General features: G+C 35.1%; 1 protein-coding gene across 2 annotated transcripts in view; it reads right to left on the bottom strand.

Moving 5' to 3' along the window:
- The window catches only part of Zmym4 (zinc finger MYM-type containing 4), a 120,867-nt gene that overhangs the window by 74,124 nt on the left and 28,658 nt on the right, over positions 1–18,085 (bottom strand). For both annotated transcript variants that reach the window (XM_050156529.1, XM_050156538.1), the window contains exons 2-4: positions 12,511–12,556; positions 1,927–2,445; positions 124–185 (exon numbers count right to left, since the gene is read on the bottom strand). In XM_050156529.1, coding sequence (XP_050012486.1) covers positions 124–185; positions 1,927–2,445; positions 12,511–12,556 — 627 coding nt within the window. The remainder of the gene's footprint in view (positions 1–123; positions 186–1,926; positions 2,446–12,510; positions 12,557–18,085) is intronic.

Raw genomic sequence — 18,085 nt, 5'->3', positions numbered from 1 at the left:
TAATATTTTTTTTTAAAAAAGTCAGTGCTTTTTCTAACACAAGCAAAATTTTGAAAGTGACATAAAGAAAACTTTGACACTTGCCACGGTTAACAGCAATCTACATACATACTGAAAACTTACCCTAAAGTTTGTTTCTGGGGTTTGTGGTAAATGAGTATGTAATGTTTCTTCAACTTGATTAGCTATTGAAAGAAAACAAACAAACAAACACATGTATATGAATAACAAATCTTATAAAGAAAGACCTAAAAGACTATTATTTGAAATCATCTCACTATTCCAAAAAAGAATGAGTGAGCTAAGTTCCAAAGAACACAAAGTTTCATTCAAAGTTCCACACAACCTGCTCTCCCCTACCATTTAGCCTTACCACACTGCTTTCCTTGCTCAAACAGAATGGTGACTTGATTTACGATGCTCTGAAAATTGTTTGTTCTCCTCTGACACTCTGCTAAGTTCCCCAAGTCTCTGCTTTCTGTTCTAATACTTAGTTTCCAGACTCTGCTCGGTTCAAAACTCACCTCTATAGGAAAACATCCCTTGTCCACTAAGTCTCTCTCCTAAGAATTTCAAGTGAGTTAGGAATTTGGTTCAGGGGTAAAACACTTGTCTTAACACGCCAAAAGGTCTGGAGTCTAATAGAAAGCATGTAAGGGAGTTAGGCAAATTCCGACTAGGTGTGGTGGCTCACACACCTGTTAAACACTTAGGAGACAAGGTAGGAGAACTGCAGTGAGTTCCAGGCCAGCTTGAGCTGAAGATTAAGACTCTGTCTCAAAAGTGAAAAGAGCAATCACATTAACTAACACCCCAGTTATTTACTCTTCTATTATTATCTTATCTTGCACATACAATCTTGAACTATTCAACTCATCATTAGCACCTCTACTTTCTAACTGTCTTATCTTTTCTATTACTAGACAAGCTCCTTCAGAAAAGACTCCCAGAACAATATCTATTAATAGATAGTAAAATATATAGATAACCTAATCACATATATTAGAAATAAATGAAGAATCTAGTATATAATAAATGTTCAGCTAAACAGTTACGTTTCTTCAAAACACTGATTTGTTCTTTCTGCAATTTATTTCCTTAGATTGTCTGAAGAAGTACATGGATTGATATGGTGTAGCTGCTTTCCTAAATATCAATTTAACATTAGGAAAGGATTATAATCTTCTTGTAAAAGGAAAAGTCCTAAGAATACAAAGATGAGTAAGATACAAAATGACTCTCAAGAAACAAGTCAGTAAATACTATAAATAAGGCGTAAAACAAAATTCTGTGGAAATATAAGAAAACCATTCTTAGGAACGACTACAAAGTGGGAAAGATTTATGAATTATGCTTCAATGGATAAGAAGTAATTTTATAGGTGTATATATACAAAGAGAGTAAAAATGAAACATCAAGAAAGGAAAGCATACAAGAAATGTGTGATACATTAAAGAACAGGACTAGATCTAGAATAGAGGGTGCATTGTGCAAAGAGAATCAAAAGGAACTTTAATGAACTAAAACAGAAAATGGGGCACTTTGTTTCAACTCTCTAGTTTAGACTAATAGATAGGATAGCAATTTAACTCAGTGCTTACAGCACAAAGACACTAAGTCCAATTTCAGATTCTAATATTCAACCAAAGAAAATAAACAGGTGATACAAGCATCTTGCCTTTCATCAAAATATTGCAACTCAAGAAGGGGAAAAACTACGGCTTAGAGCTATTTTTCAACCACTTACACCACAACTACATGTTATGAAGAGAAATTCAATCACTTTGAAGAATAAGGACAAAATAAAAACAAGAGCTTACAAGGAGTTTAAAACTGTTCATATTTCACTTAACATTACAAGTAATAAAAGCTCCATTATAGGTACTTTGTTATTGTGCTTTATGGTTCTATTCCAATAATTATTACCTGCTTTATCAAAAAAACTGCTTTTCAACCTTGAATCCAAACCTTTATGGGGTTTATCCAACCGTTTTTCACGTTCATGATAAGTTAAGTCTCTATTTTTCTCCTTTGCAGAAAATGTCTCTTTGCTGTTTTCTCTTACTAAACAAAAATCTTTCCGTATTGATTTAAAGACAGAAACCTGATCAAACTGTTTAGGAAAGTCTTTTTTTAATTTATTTTGAATTTGCATTTCGTTTTCATTGTCTGATTCATGAGAGGCTCTTCTCTCTACTTCCAAACTATCATCAGTATGAATTGAAGAAACCAGATTGTCCTTTGAACTAAAATCCTGTTCATCCTCATTGTCACTACTAACGACTGGAATTCCTGCAAGATCCCCAGAGCTCAAAAAATAATCATCTTCGTCCAGCAATGAATTTTCAGATCCTGTTTGATTCGGCATTCCATAAGACATGCTGGCAAGGGTAGGAGTTAAGTTGTGGTCTGTGTCTTCAGACATTTCTGTATCCATGACACCACCTTAAAAAGTAAGAAACTGTTTAGACAAGTGACAGTACTGAGGAGGACCGCAGTTATAAGGTCTGTCTGCCATTTAAACCAATATATCTCTTTTTGTCAAACAAAATATAGGTAATATTACAATAGTAATCATTTAGCATCTCTGATGAGAATATCCCTGACACTTAAGGAAACAGGAAGCCTAAACTTGAAAGACCAACTTCAGGTTACAAAGAAAACAACATGATATTGAGAAAGGAGCACCAACTTCCGAAACAGACCTATTTGCATTGAAATTACAAAGCAAAAAAATTCTCCATCTGTATATAAAACAATCTAATACTCACCTTGGAAATTAGTTTTGTGGTGAGGTTTAATGACAGTATTTATAAAAAGCTACTCGCAAATTAAAACACAGAAAGGAATATGAAAGTGATAATTATAATTTTTAATATTATGTGTTCTGCAGAGTTGAGACTAAAGCATTCATAATAATATAATGAAAGTCTTTAATCCCAGAGTCCCATTTTTCTCTGCACTCACAGATTCAATAAAGTAAAAGTTTACTATGCTAAGTATGCAAACATAAAAATAAATTTAGCTAACTTGCTACCCTTCAAAACTCTAAGCCAGTCTGTCCTATTACAAAGGTTCAGCTTTCCTTCACATACCTCTTTTTTAAACAAGTTTTACCTAGCTTTACTTTAACAACAAAGCATTAGTTCGCTGGTCTCAGAACTTCCCACTAGAATTGCCCACAACAACCTCAGTTACAGCCAACTGACTGTGTAAAAAGCTTATCTCTTTGATACTGTACTTCTTCCTACATATTAATTTATTTTATACTCTGTTCATGGCTTCAATATTCTCCAAGATTCCAAGTTTCCTGTTTCACATACTCAGACTAAATTATTTTATTCATTTGCATATATCTTGACCTGTGCTATTGACTTTTTCTTTCTTTTTTGAAACCATGGTACTTTAGGATGAAAGCCAGAAGCTTGTGCGTTCTAGGCAAGCACTTTCCCACAAAGATATACCCCAACTTTAACTTCCTCTTTTCTTCCAAGATAGATTTAGTGAGGCTGGAGAGATGGCTCAGTGGTTAAGAGCACTGACTGCTCTACCAGAAAACATGGGTTTGATTCTCAGCACCCAGATTGTGGCTAACAAACCTCTGTAACTCTAGTTCCAAAGGATTCCAATACCTTCTACTGGATGCACAGATATATGTTCAGACAAAAAAAAAAAAATCACACACATAATATAAAAATAAATAGAACCACGTGGTTGTGGAGCATAGCTTTAATTCCAGCACTTGCGAGGGAGAAGCAGGTGGATCTCTGTGAGTTTGAGGTCAGCCTAGTCTACAGAGCGAGTTCCAGGACAACCAAGACTGACTCATGGAGAAAACTTGCCTTGATAAACATGAATGAATGAATGAATGAATGAATGAATCAATGAATGAATCAATGAATGAATCAATGAATGAATGAATGAATGAATAGATCCCAAGGTAGATTTAGGTACCTACATTTAATTAGCTCTCCTCCCCTAAGGAACTCCAACTTACCTAAGTGCAAACTCATTCATTCATTTCAAACGTGCAGTTCTTATTTCTCCCTTACTTGAGTAAATGACACCAACAATTATTCAGGAGAAAAAATTATTTCAATTCCTCTTTCCCATGAATAAATTCTATCAATGATATTACTTCATTAATATCTTCTATTCAGTACCTAATTCTGAAGAGTCCAAATCTCTTCCTGTCCTATATTTTCAGTGCACTAAATCCACATAACTACCTACAAAGTAACCGCATCCTTACAATTCCTATGCCTAAATCACATTTAATTGGTCCAAGAATAGGCAAAAAGGATCTTGTCAAAAGTAAAGACAGAAAATATGAATAGCATATTTGTTTAATCAGTTCAAAAAGCTTTCTGTGGTTAGCTCTTTAACTTGGATCTATAATCTAATAAAAATCCTTTATTTGTTCATTTACAATCACGATTTAACTATGCAGAGTCCAAATAAAAATTTCCTTCAAGATACCGTCTCCAAAGGCATGTTTCTTTTTTTTTTCAAAGGCATGTTTCTAAAATGTAAGTTAGTCCACAACCCTTGATCAGCTCCCACAGACCCCTGTTCTATAAGGCAAGCCACAGCCGTTCATAGCACATATGTGGTAAGTAAGTACTACCACAGGTTATAAGGACAAAATGTAAAGGGTAAAAACTCTTATAACGGCTGCTGTTACTTACAAAGCTACAAAGATGATTGGGGGGGTGGTACCTACTAACAAATATGACAACGGGGGGTCAAGATTGGAGTTCATAATAAAATCAAAATCAGAAAAAGAGAAACCTTTATATGTTTACATCAGTAAAATGCTTGATAATTAGTGTGAAATAAAAAAACTGAAAAATCCTAATTGTATGCTTTTCAAAACAGTTCACAAAGGGTTAGAGAGACTGTTCAGCAGTTAAGGGCACTCGATGCTTTTGCAGAAGACTTAATACACTTGTAGAGAACTTGGGTTCAGTTCCCAGCACATATATGGTGACTCACAACCATCTGTAACACCAGTTCCAGAATCTGATGTCCCATTCTGGTCTCTGCAGGTACCAGGCACTCATGTAGCACACTTACATACATAGAAACATCCATACGCATAAAATTTAAAAACTAAATCTTTAGAGGCAAGTGTAGTGCCCACTCCTTTAATATCAGCACTCAAAAAACAGAAACAGCTTTAATCCCAGCACTTGCGAGGGAGAAGCAGGTGGATCTCTGTGAGTTTGAGGCCAGGCTGGTCTACACAGAGTTCCAGGACAGCAAGGACTACACAGAGAGATTCTGTTTTAAAATAAAGGCTACAGAATTAGCTCAGCAGTTAAAGAGAACTAGCTGTTCTTCCAGAGAACCTGGGTTCAATTCCCAGGTTTCATATGGCAGCTAACAACTGCCTGTAACTCCAGTTGCAGGGGATTCCACACCATCAAACAGAAATATAAGCAGACAAAATACCAATATACACACATAATAAAATAAAATAATTTAAAATAAAATCACACAATAGATGGTAAAAGGATCCTAATTTTTTTTTTCTTTTTTGAGACACGATTTCTTTATGTAGCCCTGGCTGTCCCAGAACTGGCTTTGAAGACCAGGGAAGCCTTGAACTCATTCGATCTACCTGTCTCTGCCTCCAAGTGCTGAAATGGAAGGTGTATATCCTATCACCTGAGACAGACACTAAAATCTGAGGGGAAATATACAATAAAGAACTCACAGGTGAGGCATCAACATGTCTACTTTCTCATGGCACACAGCAGAGACAGGCAGGAAACGAAAGACTGCACAGATATTTTCATAGCCTTATTTTCCAATTGCTTAAAACATCATCGAAGCCGGGCGGTGGTGGCGCATGCCTTTAATCCCAGCACTTGGGAGGCAGAGGCAGGTCTACAGCCTGGTCTACAAGAGCTAGTTCCGGAACAGGCACCAAAGCTACAGAGAAACCCTATCTCGAAAAACCAAAAAAACATCATCGAAAGAGATTAGGGAGATATACAGCTCAGCATTCTACCAGCTATCAGCATTCTAAAGTCATCTTCTCTATTGAGCGAGCCATGTACTATGTACTCTCAAACTATTTCATGAATGAAATGCATGTAATAAAGTAATCAATTTAAGTTCTATAATAAATAAAAAATCAATACTAACAAATAATATTGCAAGAAATTTTGATACCTATTTACATTAACAGGTAACAGGACAGAAAGAGACAGGCATTCAGAAAAACCTGACATGAAACACACAGACATTACTTCTAGATAAATCTAAGTTCAAACATTAAAAGAAAAATAAGAGGGGGCTGGAGAGACGGCTCAGAGGTTAAGAGCACTGACTACTCTTCCAGAGGTCCTGAGTTCAATTCCCAGCAACCACATGGTGGCTCACAACCATCTATTATGAGATCTGGTGCCCTCTTCTGGCATGCATACAGGGAAGGAATGTTGTATACATAATAAATAATTTTTAAAAAAAAGAAAGAAAAATAAGAGAAGCCATGTTACAATTATTAAGTCAGAAGGTAATAGCCAATATTTTAATGACAAAAAGTATCAGTATAAAACACAAATTTACTGAATAAAAATATAAAATAAAAATGCGAAAAAAAAAAGATAAAAAAAAATAAAAAATGCGACTACAAACACTAATAAAATTAATCAAAAAACAAAGGATAAAAGTTAAAATGATTTCATTGTACTGCATCGCAAAGGGCAATAAAAAAACAACCAAAACATATAAAAGCAAGAATTTTAATAAACATTCCACACATAGGAAGAGACCAACAATCAACAAAAGAAATGTCAATTAATAATACCAGCACTTGGGAGGCAGAGACAGGTGGATCTCTGTGAGTTCAAGGTCAGCCTGGTCTGTATACAGCCAGGCTGTCTCAGGACAGTCAGGACTATACAAAGAAACTCTGCATCAAAAAACAAAACAAACAAAAAAATAAGGCAAAACCAGGCTGGAGACAAAGAAAAACCAGGCTGGAGACATGGCTCAGAGGTTAAGAGCACTGCCTATTATTTCAGAGGGAATGAGTTCAATTTCCAGCAACCACATGGTAGCTCACAACCATCTATAAGATCTGATGCCTTTTCTGGTGTGGAGGCATGTATGCAAGCAGAACACTACACATATATAATAAATAAATCTTTTTTTTAAAAAGGCAAAACCAATGATCATTGATTGAAATATAACTGATCTTGTTTAATTTATTTAGTTAGTTTTAAATAAATCTCCTATATCTAAGACTAGGCTTAAACTTGCTATGTCCTAAGGATGACCATGAGCTCCTGATCCACCTGCCTCCACTTAGGAAATGTTGATTACAAGTGTATATTACCATGCCTGATCCACGCAGTGCAGGAGAATAAACCTAAGGCTTCAGCCATGCTAAGTTTGTATTCTACCAGCTGCACTATAATTCAAATCCCTATATCTACCTTTCCAAACCAGGATTTTCCAAACTAAAACCAGGATTATCCAAAATAAAACAAATGGGAAATTTGAACCACAAAGAAAAATAATAATCCATTTATTATCATTCAACTACATTAAAATTAGATTCAACATATGCAAAGTATATCACAGAGGTAAAAACACTACTGCAGTAACTAGAATGTTCATTGTACCATATATTTAGAGAGTTGCCATAACCCAATAAAGATCAACAACAGAAAATGGGCAGCAAATTAAAAAGTCATCTCATAAAATTTTCAAATGGTCAATATACATGAAAAACTTATTAATGATAACTAATGAAGAAAATACAAATTGAAAACAAAATGAAGGACAAGCAGGATGGTACCTGACACCAAACCAAGCCTGGTGACCTGAGTTTGATTCACAGGACCCACATGGTAAAAGAAGAAAACAGATACCTACAAGTTGTAGCCTGGCTCCTGTCTAAACATTGTGGAACAAACACACACTGCACAAATACACAAATATAAATAAATGTAAAATAAATAACAACACATAAAGTGAGTTACATATTATAACACCTATTTTGTTAATATTTTTTAAGTCTGACAGATAAGTATGTGCCAGACTTAAGGTGACAACAAATGCCAAAAGTGTAAACAAATGAAATTTTCACAGGAATTAATTTTCTCTCTCTCTCTCTCTCTCTCTCTCTCTCTCTCTCTCTCTCTCTCTCTCTCTCTCTTTCTTTCTTTGGTTTTTCCACACAGGGTTTCTTTGTGTAGTCCTATAGACCAGTTTGGCCTCAAACTCAGAGATCCAACTGCTTCGGTCTTTGCTGGGACTAAAGGTGTGCACCACCACTGCTCTACTGGATTTGAATTTTGTATTCCTACAAAACTTGAGAATTTACATTCCTAAACTATACGCAATCACCTACAAAGGGAAGTAAGTAAACAAAACCTGGTACCAACTTCAAGAACACCTGATATTCTCTTACATTGTTTTCACATTTCAAATGGCTGGTGGGAAAAAATGAAGGCCAGGCTGGCTTTGAACCCACAGAGGTCCACCTTCCTCTGCCTCTCAATTGCTGGATTAAAGGCATGCATTACCACCATGGAGGGCATTTTCTTACCTAGCAATTAACCGGGTAGGAGGAGGAGGGTGCAACCTCCCAACAATCAAGAAGCAGAGACAGGTGGCTCTCTGAGTTCAAGGCCAGCCTGGTATACTGATTAAGTTCCAAGACAGCCAGGGATATAGATAGAAACCAGGTCTCAAAAAAAAAAAAAAAAAAAAAAAAAAAAAAAAAAAAAACCAAGAGAGGGAAAAAAAAGGGAAAAAAAAAGATGATGACAAATCGAGTGATGGTGGCACACACCTTTAATTCCAGCACTAGGGAGGCAGAGGCAGGAGGATCTCTGTGAGCTCAAGGCCAGCCTGGTCTACCAGAGCTAGTTCCAGGACAAGCTCCAAAGTTACAGAGAAACCTTGTCTCAGGGAGGAAAAAAAAAGACAATGACAAAGAAGAAGCAGCAGCTAAGGTAGAAGTACTGGAGGCAAGTTTTTTTTTCTAAGATTTATATTTTTTATTATGTATACAGTATTCTGCCTGCATGTATGCCTGCAGACCAGAAGTGGGCACCAGATCTCACTACAGATGGTTGTGAGCCACCACGTGGTTGCTGGGAACTGAACTCAGGACCTTTGGAAGAGCAGTCAGTGCGCTTAACTTCTGAGCTATCTCTCCAATCCAAGAGAGGCAAGCTTTTAAGACCAGTCTAGGTTATACAGTTCGAGGCTACAGCCTGAGATACAGTGAATCTTATTTCAAAAAGACAAGACAGAAGTAGTTGGGTAGCTCAGGGAAAGACATTTGTTAAGCAAGTCTATAGATTTGAGTTGATGCCTAGAACCCACATTTCAGTGAACAGAAAAAAAAAGTCAAATCCAAAGTTGTCCTTTGCCCTTCCCATGTGTATAGTGATACACCTGGTCCCTACTCTGGACATACAATAACAAATTTAAGTTATAATTAAAAATAAATAAGAGAAATATATAACAAGAGTGAAACTCACTATTTCCCTATTAATAAAATAGATTTTTTGAAAGAATGAGAAGCATGTAAGTGGAATCCAAATCTTCAAAGACATCAGTATATTTCTGACCCTTCTATAATTTAACCAAGGTTGTGTGTCATCTTTATTTTCCAAATAAAACTGTTCTTTACCATTTAAACGAGAAAGATATACATATAGCTTTTAACAAACTAGTATAAATTATCAAAACAAATGTTCTGAATGTAAGTGACTATTTCATGACAAATTAGCAATGCTCTCATTTTTCCTTTGAAATCTGTCAAGTTTATTCTCAAGGAACCTTACTCTATCAATGATATTAGCAGTTATTCAATGATGAGCTGGTATCTCAAGAACTTTTACTGAACATAAATCTTTAATGGAAGCTGGGCATGGTGGTGCATGTCTTTAATCCAAGCACTTGGGAGGAAGAGGCAGGCAGATCTTATTGTAGGAATTCTATTAATAATACACAGACCCGAGCAAAAGTGTATTTACAGGAGGTATTTAAAAATTATTTGGTTAAAAAATGTAGTAGAGAAAAAAAGTAGTGAAAATGAGCTATAATAGTGGAGGGATTAACTCTAGCTGCTGTTTTAATATTTGGTTCTTTCTGACCACCAACGATGAGTTCAAAGATGAGCAGAAAAATCAAGGTGGTTCAATCATAATCTTTTTAAATTAATATACATATAAGAAAGTAAAAGAAATGACAGGAAATTTCTACTCTAGAAATCAATTCATACCACTCTAGCATATATGGATATTATTTATTTTACTAAAACTGACAACAGTATCAAATGAGTTTACAATACTGTCATTTCTGTTAGCTGACTGAATTACCAAATTGAAAGGACTGCTTAATGTTTTGACTTAAGCTTACTTTTACAATATGTGATTTTTGTCATACCGTCAAATAAAAACAAGACAGAAACTTTAAACACAATGTATAAAATTAAGCTAGAAGCCGGGCGGTGGTGGCGCATGCCTTTAATCCCAGCACTCGGGAGGCAGAGGCAGGCGGATCTCTGTGAGTTCGAGACCAGCCTGGTCTACAAGAGCTAGTTCCAGGACTGTCTCTAATTTTATATAGAATCCTTGTCTTTAAAAACAAACAAACAATTAAACAAAAAAAAAAAAAAAAAGAAAATAAAATTAAGCTAGAACTCCAAAAGGATAAACTTCCAGAGGACAGAGAGATGACTCAGTGGTTAATAGCACTGAATGCTCTTCCAAGAACCTGTGCTTGATTGCACACACATAACAGCTGACAACCACCCCTAACTTCAGAGGATCCAACATATACCAGACATGCATGTGATACACAGACATACAAGCAAGCCAATATCTATATTCATAAAATAAAATAATTTAAGTCAATCAAGTGGTTAAAGAGATAGCTCAGCAGTTAAAAGCATGTACCGTTCTTGCAGAAAACCTGAGTTCAATTCCCATGACCTATGTTACACAACTTGAAAACTCCAGCTTCAGAAGGATCTGATGCTCTGGACTCCTTGAAGACCAGCACTCATGTGCACATACAAAGACACACACAGAAACAAAATTAAGAATAAATCTTTGTTTAAAGTCGATCAAGCTAGGCATACTGATAAATGTCTTTATTTCCAGCAGGAAAAGGCAGACAAGATTCTTTAAGTCCAGGACCAGCCTAGTCTACATATACTGAGCTCCAGAGAAGCCCAAACTACATAGTAAGGTCCTGTCTCAAAAAAAAGTCAATCAAACAAACTTGCTTTCCGGGAACACTACAAGAAACAATGTCCATGATCTTTTGCTGAAGACTTGCTCTTTACTTCCTCATTAAATACTGTGAAATATTTCATTGTACATCTAAAATTTCTCTTCTGAGGCTGAAATAATAGCATTCCATGGTAGAGCACTTGTTTATGAGAAGTCCTAGACTTAATCTTCAAAACGATAGATAGACAGATAGATGATAGATAGATAGATAGATAGATAGATAGATAGATAGATAGATAGATAGATAGATACAGACAGAGAGACAGACAGATGTTTCTTCTAGCTAGACTCTACTGCTTGCAAATAGAACATTCAATAGCTAAACCCATTATAGACTAGGAGAATTAGTAATTATTAGTTACCACTAAAAAAAACTGTTACCAAACTAACTGTAAGGAGAAGGAAGGTACTCAGAAACATGGAAGAGCAGGTAAATGTAAAGAAAAAAATGCATTCCCCTAAAGAATTCTAGATGACAAAATTTGCCCATACATAAACAAGTATGAACATCTTGTAAAACTCAATTCCATTCTTTGTATTTATCCTAAAAAATATTTGAACAAATAAGCAGTGTAGATAGCAAAACATATTCAGTATTGTTTATAACAAAAATTTAAAATTGTTTATATGTTTACTTAAAGGAAGCTAGTTACATTACAGCCCTGTAATAAAATACTCAGTAGCAATTAAAAGGATACATACAATAGGTCTATAGCCATGGGCACAGAAAGATGTCTATACAGTTGAACAAAAAAAGCAGGAATAATATTCATGTGGTTCCTGAACATAAACCTCATATAGCATACACATGTATACATTCATAGAAAAAGTCTGGAAAGATATATATTAAACTCTTAAGGCTAGTTAAATCTTTTGAAAATAGTAATATGTTTACTTTCCACTTTATTCATTCTGTACTGCAATTGAATGTATTACTTTTATAATCTATCACACAACATCTAAAAAGACTGCAAACTAAGCAAAAGCTTTAAAGAGAAAAAAAATAAGTACAAGCTATACAATCCATATCAGCACAGTACTGCTATGTTTTAACACAATAAAAACTGAAAGAATATTTGCAAAAAATAAAAAAGAATCTAAACACCTCAACATAATGACATTGAGGCTAAATTGAACTGGACCATCCCACAATTCAACACTAACTAAACACCCTAATGGTTAAATGCTGAATCCAGAAATAGCCTAACTATAACCATTTTTTTTCTCAAATAGTACTTACAGTTCTCTACAATTTCATCAAAAACTGCATCACTTTTCTGTTCAAACTGAAAAAAAAGAGAGAGAAAAATATCATTATTCTCAAATATTTCAATCTTACTTTTTGGAATCCCTTTATACTCACCAGAAGAAAGTTGGTATTCTTTTTTAAAAAAAAAATATTTATTTATTTTTTTAAAATACTTATTTATTTATTATGTATACAACATTTGTCTGTGTGTATGCCTGCAGGTCAGAAGAGGACACCAGACCCCATTACAGATGATTGTGAGCCACCATGTGGTTGCTGGGAATTGAACTCAGGACCTTTGGAAGAGCAGGCAATGCTCTTAACCACTGAGCCATCTCTCCAGCCCTATTTATTTATTTTTTATGTATGCAATATTCTGTTGTGTGTCTGCCTGCAGGCCAGAAGAGAACATCAGATCTCATTTCAGATGGTTGTGAGCCACCATGCGGTTGCTGGGAATTGAACTCAGGACCTTTGGAAGAGCAGACAATGCTCTTAACCACTGAGCCATCTCTCCAGCCCCAAAATTTGGTATTCTTAAAATCAAAGTCATTAATGTTACAATGGTGGCTAGTGCTATTCTTAAAATCAAAGTCATCCATGTTACAGTGGTGGCTACTGCTGAGTGTGTGGGACCTAGTCAAGTAGAGTCAAGTATGGAGTAATTCTAGGTCTTTAAAACAGACAAGGAGCTGGAATGAAGCAGAAGCCACTACTCCTAGAATTCATGGTACTCTGCTTTGCTTTAGCCTTCCAAGTGCTGGGATTTCAAGCATGAGCCACAACATTTCTCAGAGACTTAATGATAGAACATTTTTGGAAGAGAACACTAACACAGCCAGAATCACACCGATAAGCGATACAAACTGATATCAGAAGGTCACCTTTGTGTATTTCAATATGAAGCCACTTTTACTGTTTAGTAATATACTCCAAATTAATTCTAAATAACTATGCTATTTGGCAATTTCTGATTTTCAGAAGTATTTTTTGGGGATTTAACAAAGTACATTGAGCACAATATATTTAAAACACTAGAATCTTCAAATTTAATATGAAAATATTAAAAACAGGAAAACCTGGCTCCTAACTGTCCCTTACTACCCAACTTTTCTTTCCATCATTAATCAACCACATAGCAATATTACCTACAAAATATAGATGTTATCAAAACTCCCAACATCCATTAATAATTAACTGAAGCTGGCAAGCAATATCAATTATACAAAATCAATATTAAAAAAAACAAATAAAAAACAATAGCCTTCATTTATACCAACAGTCTATTCTCAAGAAAATAAATTATTGGGCTAGAGAGATGGCTCAATGGTTCAGACCTCTAGTTTCACTTCCAAAAGACCCAATACCCTCTTCTGCCTTCCTTGGATACTAGGTGTGCATACATATATGCAAACAAAGCATTCATACATATAAAATAAATATTTTTGAAAAAAGAAATTAGGAAAATATTCCATTCAAAATAACACCCCCCACAGAAGTATTTAGCAATACATCTAACCAAAGAAATGACTTTTAAAAACAAAAACTTCAAGATACTAAAAAAGGAAACCACAGAAGATACTAGAGAACAGAGAGATAATCCATGCTACTAAATTGGTACAATTAATATTGTGAAATGGCTATACTACCAAAATTAATTTACAAGTTTGATGCAATACCAAGTCAAATCCCAATGTCGTATTTCACAGGTATAGAAAAAAATACAAGAATTCACATGGAACCACAAAATATCACAAATAGCCAAAGCATTCTTAAGGAGTAAAAATACCACTGGCAGTTTTATAATATCTGATCTTAAATTATACTATAGAGCTAAAGTGATAAACAGTCTGATACTGGTATGGGGTAGACCAACGGAATATAATAAAGGACCCATATGTAAAACAAGGCTGTCAGGCATGGTGGCTCACACTTTTATTCCCAGTTTTAGGAGGCAGAAGTAGGCAGATCTCTGAGTTTGATACCAGCATGGTCTACAAAGCAATTTCCAGGACAGCAAGGGCTATACAGAGAAATCGTATCTTAAAAAAAACCAAACCAAAAAATAAAAATAAATAAATAAAACACACACAAGTACACACACGGACACACGTACAAATGGTCAATGACCATTTTTTAAAATCCCTAGTCATCAATGAAATGGAAATATAAAACTACTTTGGGTTGGGGGAGGAAATACCTATGACAGGGACTGGGAGGACATGAAGGACAGTAAACTTTCATTGAAATGTAGTATGAGAGAATAATTTTAAAATTAATAAAAATAAACAAACATTTAAAAAAACTTAAACAGAAAAAAGGAAAAAGCCAAGCAGTGGTGGCACATGCCTTTAATCCCAGCACTTGGGAGGTAGTAGCAGGCTGAACTCTGTGAGCTCGAGGAAGCCTGGTTTACAGCGCTAGTTCAGAAACAGTCATGGCTACACAAAGAAACACTGCCTCAAAAAACAACAACAAAACAAAAAGAAAAACTACTCTGAGATAGCCCCAGTCAGAATGATTGTCTACCATCAACAAACCTGACAACAAATGTTGGAGAGGCTATGGAGAGAAAGAACCCTTATTCACTGTTGATGGAGTTACAAATTAATATAGCAACTGTAGAAAGGAGTTTGGAAATTTCTCAAAAACTACCATATGACCTACCTATCTCACTCTCAAACATACACCCAAAAAACTCCATGCCCTACCATAGAGAAATATTTGCAAGCCAATGTTTGTAAGCCCGGATACTGCTGCTTTATTCACTATAGCAAAAAATTAGACTTAACTTATTTATCCATCAACAGATAAATGGATAATGAAAATTTGCTGTATTATATAAAACAGAACACTATTCAGCTCTGAAGAAATTTTAAAATTTCCAAGAAAATGAAGAGACTTATACCATGTATAATGCAAGGCTTCACAATCTCAAAAAGAAAAATAGCCACATTCTTTCTACCTCATGTAAAAATCCAGCCAGTAGCATAGGCAAATATATTAATAAATATGTGTATTAGTAGCATGTAATATGCAGAAACATTCTACAAACCCATCAGTGTCTCAGTCATTATTAGTAGACAGGAACTAAACAAACAACCTCAACTAGACAATGTGCAGAGTGAAAGACTTTAGAATACTGAGTCCTAAATGGTATACCAAAGCCTTCTCCTAAGAGGCCAGGAACTATGCAAGAGGAAACAGAAAGATTCAAGCAGTCAGAGGAAAAGGAGAACAATAAGAAAACAGGGTCTTGTAGACACAACAGGACTAATGCACATGGATTCACAGGTTTGTTGCAGCATGCATAGGGCCTGCACACAGCCAAGTCAGATGGAATTCCAGTGCAGAAAGAGGAAGTGGACATGAGCTATCTTCAACTGACTATCATTTCAAAGGAAAAATTAGTCTTTTCCAACTGAGTTTCACTAGATATACATAACACACTTCCAACTGAGCTTCTCTAGATATACATAACACACTTATGCCCAGCAGTTGATGGCCAATATAAAATACAACTCAATGGTATTTTTAGAAATTTTCTGTCTCATATTGCTTTGTTCAGGCACTTTTTTTTTAATTTTTTTTTCGGCCTTACTGGTCTTTTGCTTGTATGGTATGATTTCCAATTTTGTGTTTTTAAGAGTTTTGTTGTGTCTCTCTGTATATATATATTTTTTTCATGCTTTTTGTTTTTTTAAATATAATTCTGGTTTGTTTTATATGCCTGGTTTGTTTTTGTTTGTTTGTTTTTCCTAAATAAAGAGAGAAAGGGGACAAGGAGCTAGATGGGTGAAGTCTGGAAAATCTGAGAGGAAATGACAGAGGTGAAACCACAATCAGAAAATATTGTATGAAAAAAAATTATCAATTAAAAACAAAAAAGTTGGGGCTGGTGAGATGGTACAGAGGTTAAGAGCACTGACTGTTTCTTCTAGAGGTTGTGAGTTCAATTCCCAGCAACCACATAGTGGCTCACACCCACCTATAATGAGATCTGGTGCCCTCTTCTGGCCTACAGGGACACATGCAGATAGAACACTATACATTCTCAACAAATAAAAAAAAGCTACTTTGTGAACCACTTTGTCTAAGAACTTTTAATATGACCCTAAGTACATAGGTATATAAGAAAGTGTACAAATCAAATATTTGCCGATAATGAGTAATAAATTTACTTTAAAAAACAATAAATAAATAAATAAATAAATAAATAAATAAATAAATAAATAAATAAATAAATAAAAAACAAAAATTGGAGCTGGAGAGATGGCTCATTAGTTAAGAGCATTGCCTGCTCCTCAGAGGTTCCAAGTTCCCAGCAAGGACAAGTGGCTTACAACCTATCTATAAAGGGATCTGTTGACTTCTCTCTGGTGCCCTTTCGGTCATGTATGTATACATGCAAATAGAGCATTCTTATAAATAAAATACATACATAAATAAATCTTTTTAAAAAAAAAAGTCAGATGTGGTAGCAGGCTGTGGCCTATACGAAGGTTCCATCCAGCATCTGTCTCCTACAGCGGCTACATGGCATCTCCCTGAATCCCCTTCTTTTCTCTTCTATCTCTGCTTGGAAATCCCCCCTTGCTCTATTCTGTGCTGCCATAGGCCCAAAGTAGCTTCTTTATTAACCAATGGTAATAAAACATATTCACAGCCTACTGAAAGGAATCCCACACCTCCCCTTTTCTGTCTAAACAAAATGGAAGGTTTTAACTTTAACATACTAAAATTACATTTAATGAAAACAGTTATAAAGCAAGAATTATAGTTAAAATATTTAGTCCATTTACATTTGGAAAATTACGGAAAATATTTATCTTATTTTTGTGAGTCTAAAGTTTTATATTTACTTTTTATAATTATAACTATCTTTTTTTTAGCTCCATTAAAGATTTTAGAAGCATATAATACTACCTACGTAAGCAGGAAGTGCATTGTAAGCAACTTTAAAATCTCTAGAACTGACAGAGACATCTCGCTGCCTGGACAGTCACCCAAAGTTTTTTTGTAACATTGGGCATCTACCTTAAGCCTACAGGCTCATAGCATCTGGCAGACTTTTTTATGAAGCAGAAAGTTTTAAAGACAGTTTTGTCAATACTGGCAGTTTGTCGGTCACTTTTTTCTGTGTCCTGCAGAATGTCTGGCAGATAATATGAAGCAGGAACCCTGAAGGACTGTCTCACCTTCTTTAGGCAACTTTAGCAGTCATTTTTTTTTTGTGGGTCCTACATGTCCAGTTTATACAGCGTACCATCAAGCAGTCCCAGCAAGAGCAGTTTCTTGCCCAAATGGCTGACAAACTCCATAAGGAGCCTCTTCAATGCCCATCATCCTCTTGAAGTAGATGCTGCTGCCAGGAGATGAGTCTCACTTGTCATGAAAAGTCCAAAGTTTTTAAAACATTTTAAATACCATATTCTGTTAGTCTTTGAAAGGTTTAAAGAATACCTATTCATCTGAAATATATCTCTGTATATCTAGAAAACCTAACTAGCATGACTACAAGCTTGATTATAAATGACTATCTATTCATCTGTATTTTTTTATAATT

Source organism: Alexandromys fortis, unplaced genomic scaffold (genome assembly GCF_014885135.2).
Source record: "Alexandromys fortis isolate MF-2015 unplaced genomic scaffold, M_Fortis_MF-2015_v1.1 scaffold_26, whole genome shotgun sequence".
Lineage (NCBI taxonomy): Eukaryota > Metazoa > Chordata > Mammalia > Rodentia > Cricetidae > Alexandromys > Alexandromys fortis.
The sequence above is the reverse complement of the archived record's forward strand: the minus strand, read 5'-3'. Positions and strand labels throughout refer to the sequence as shown.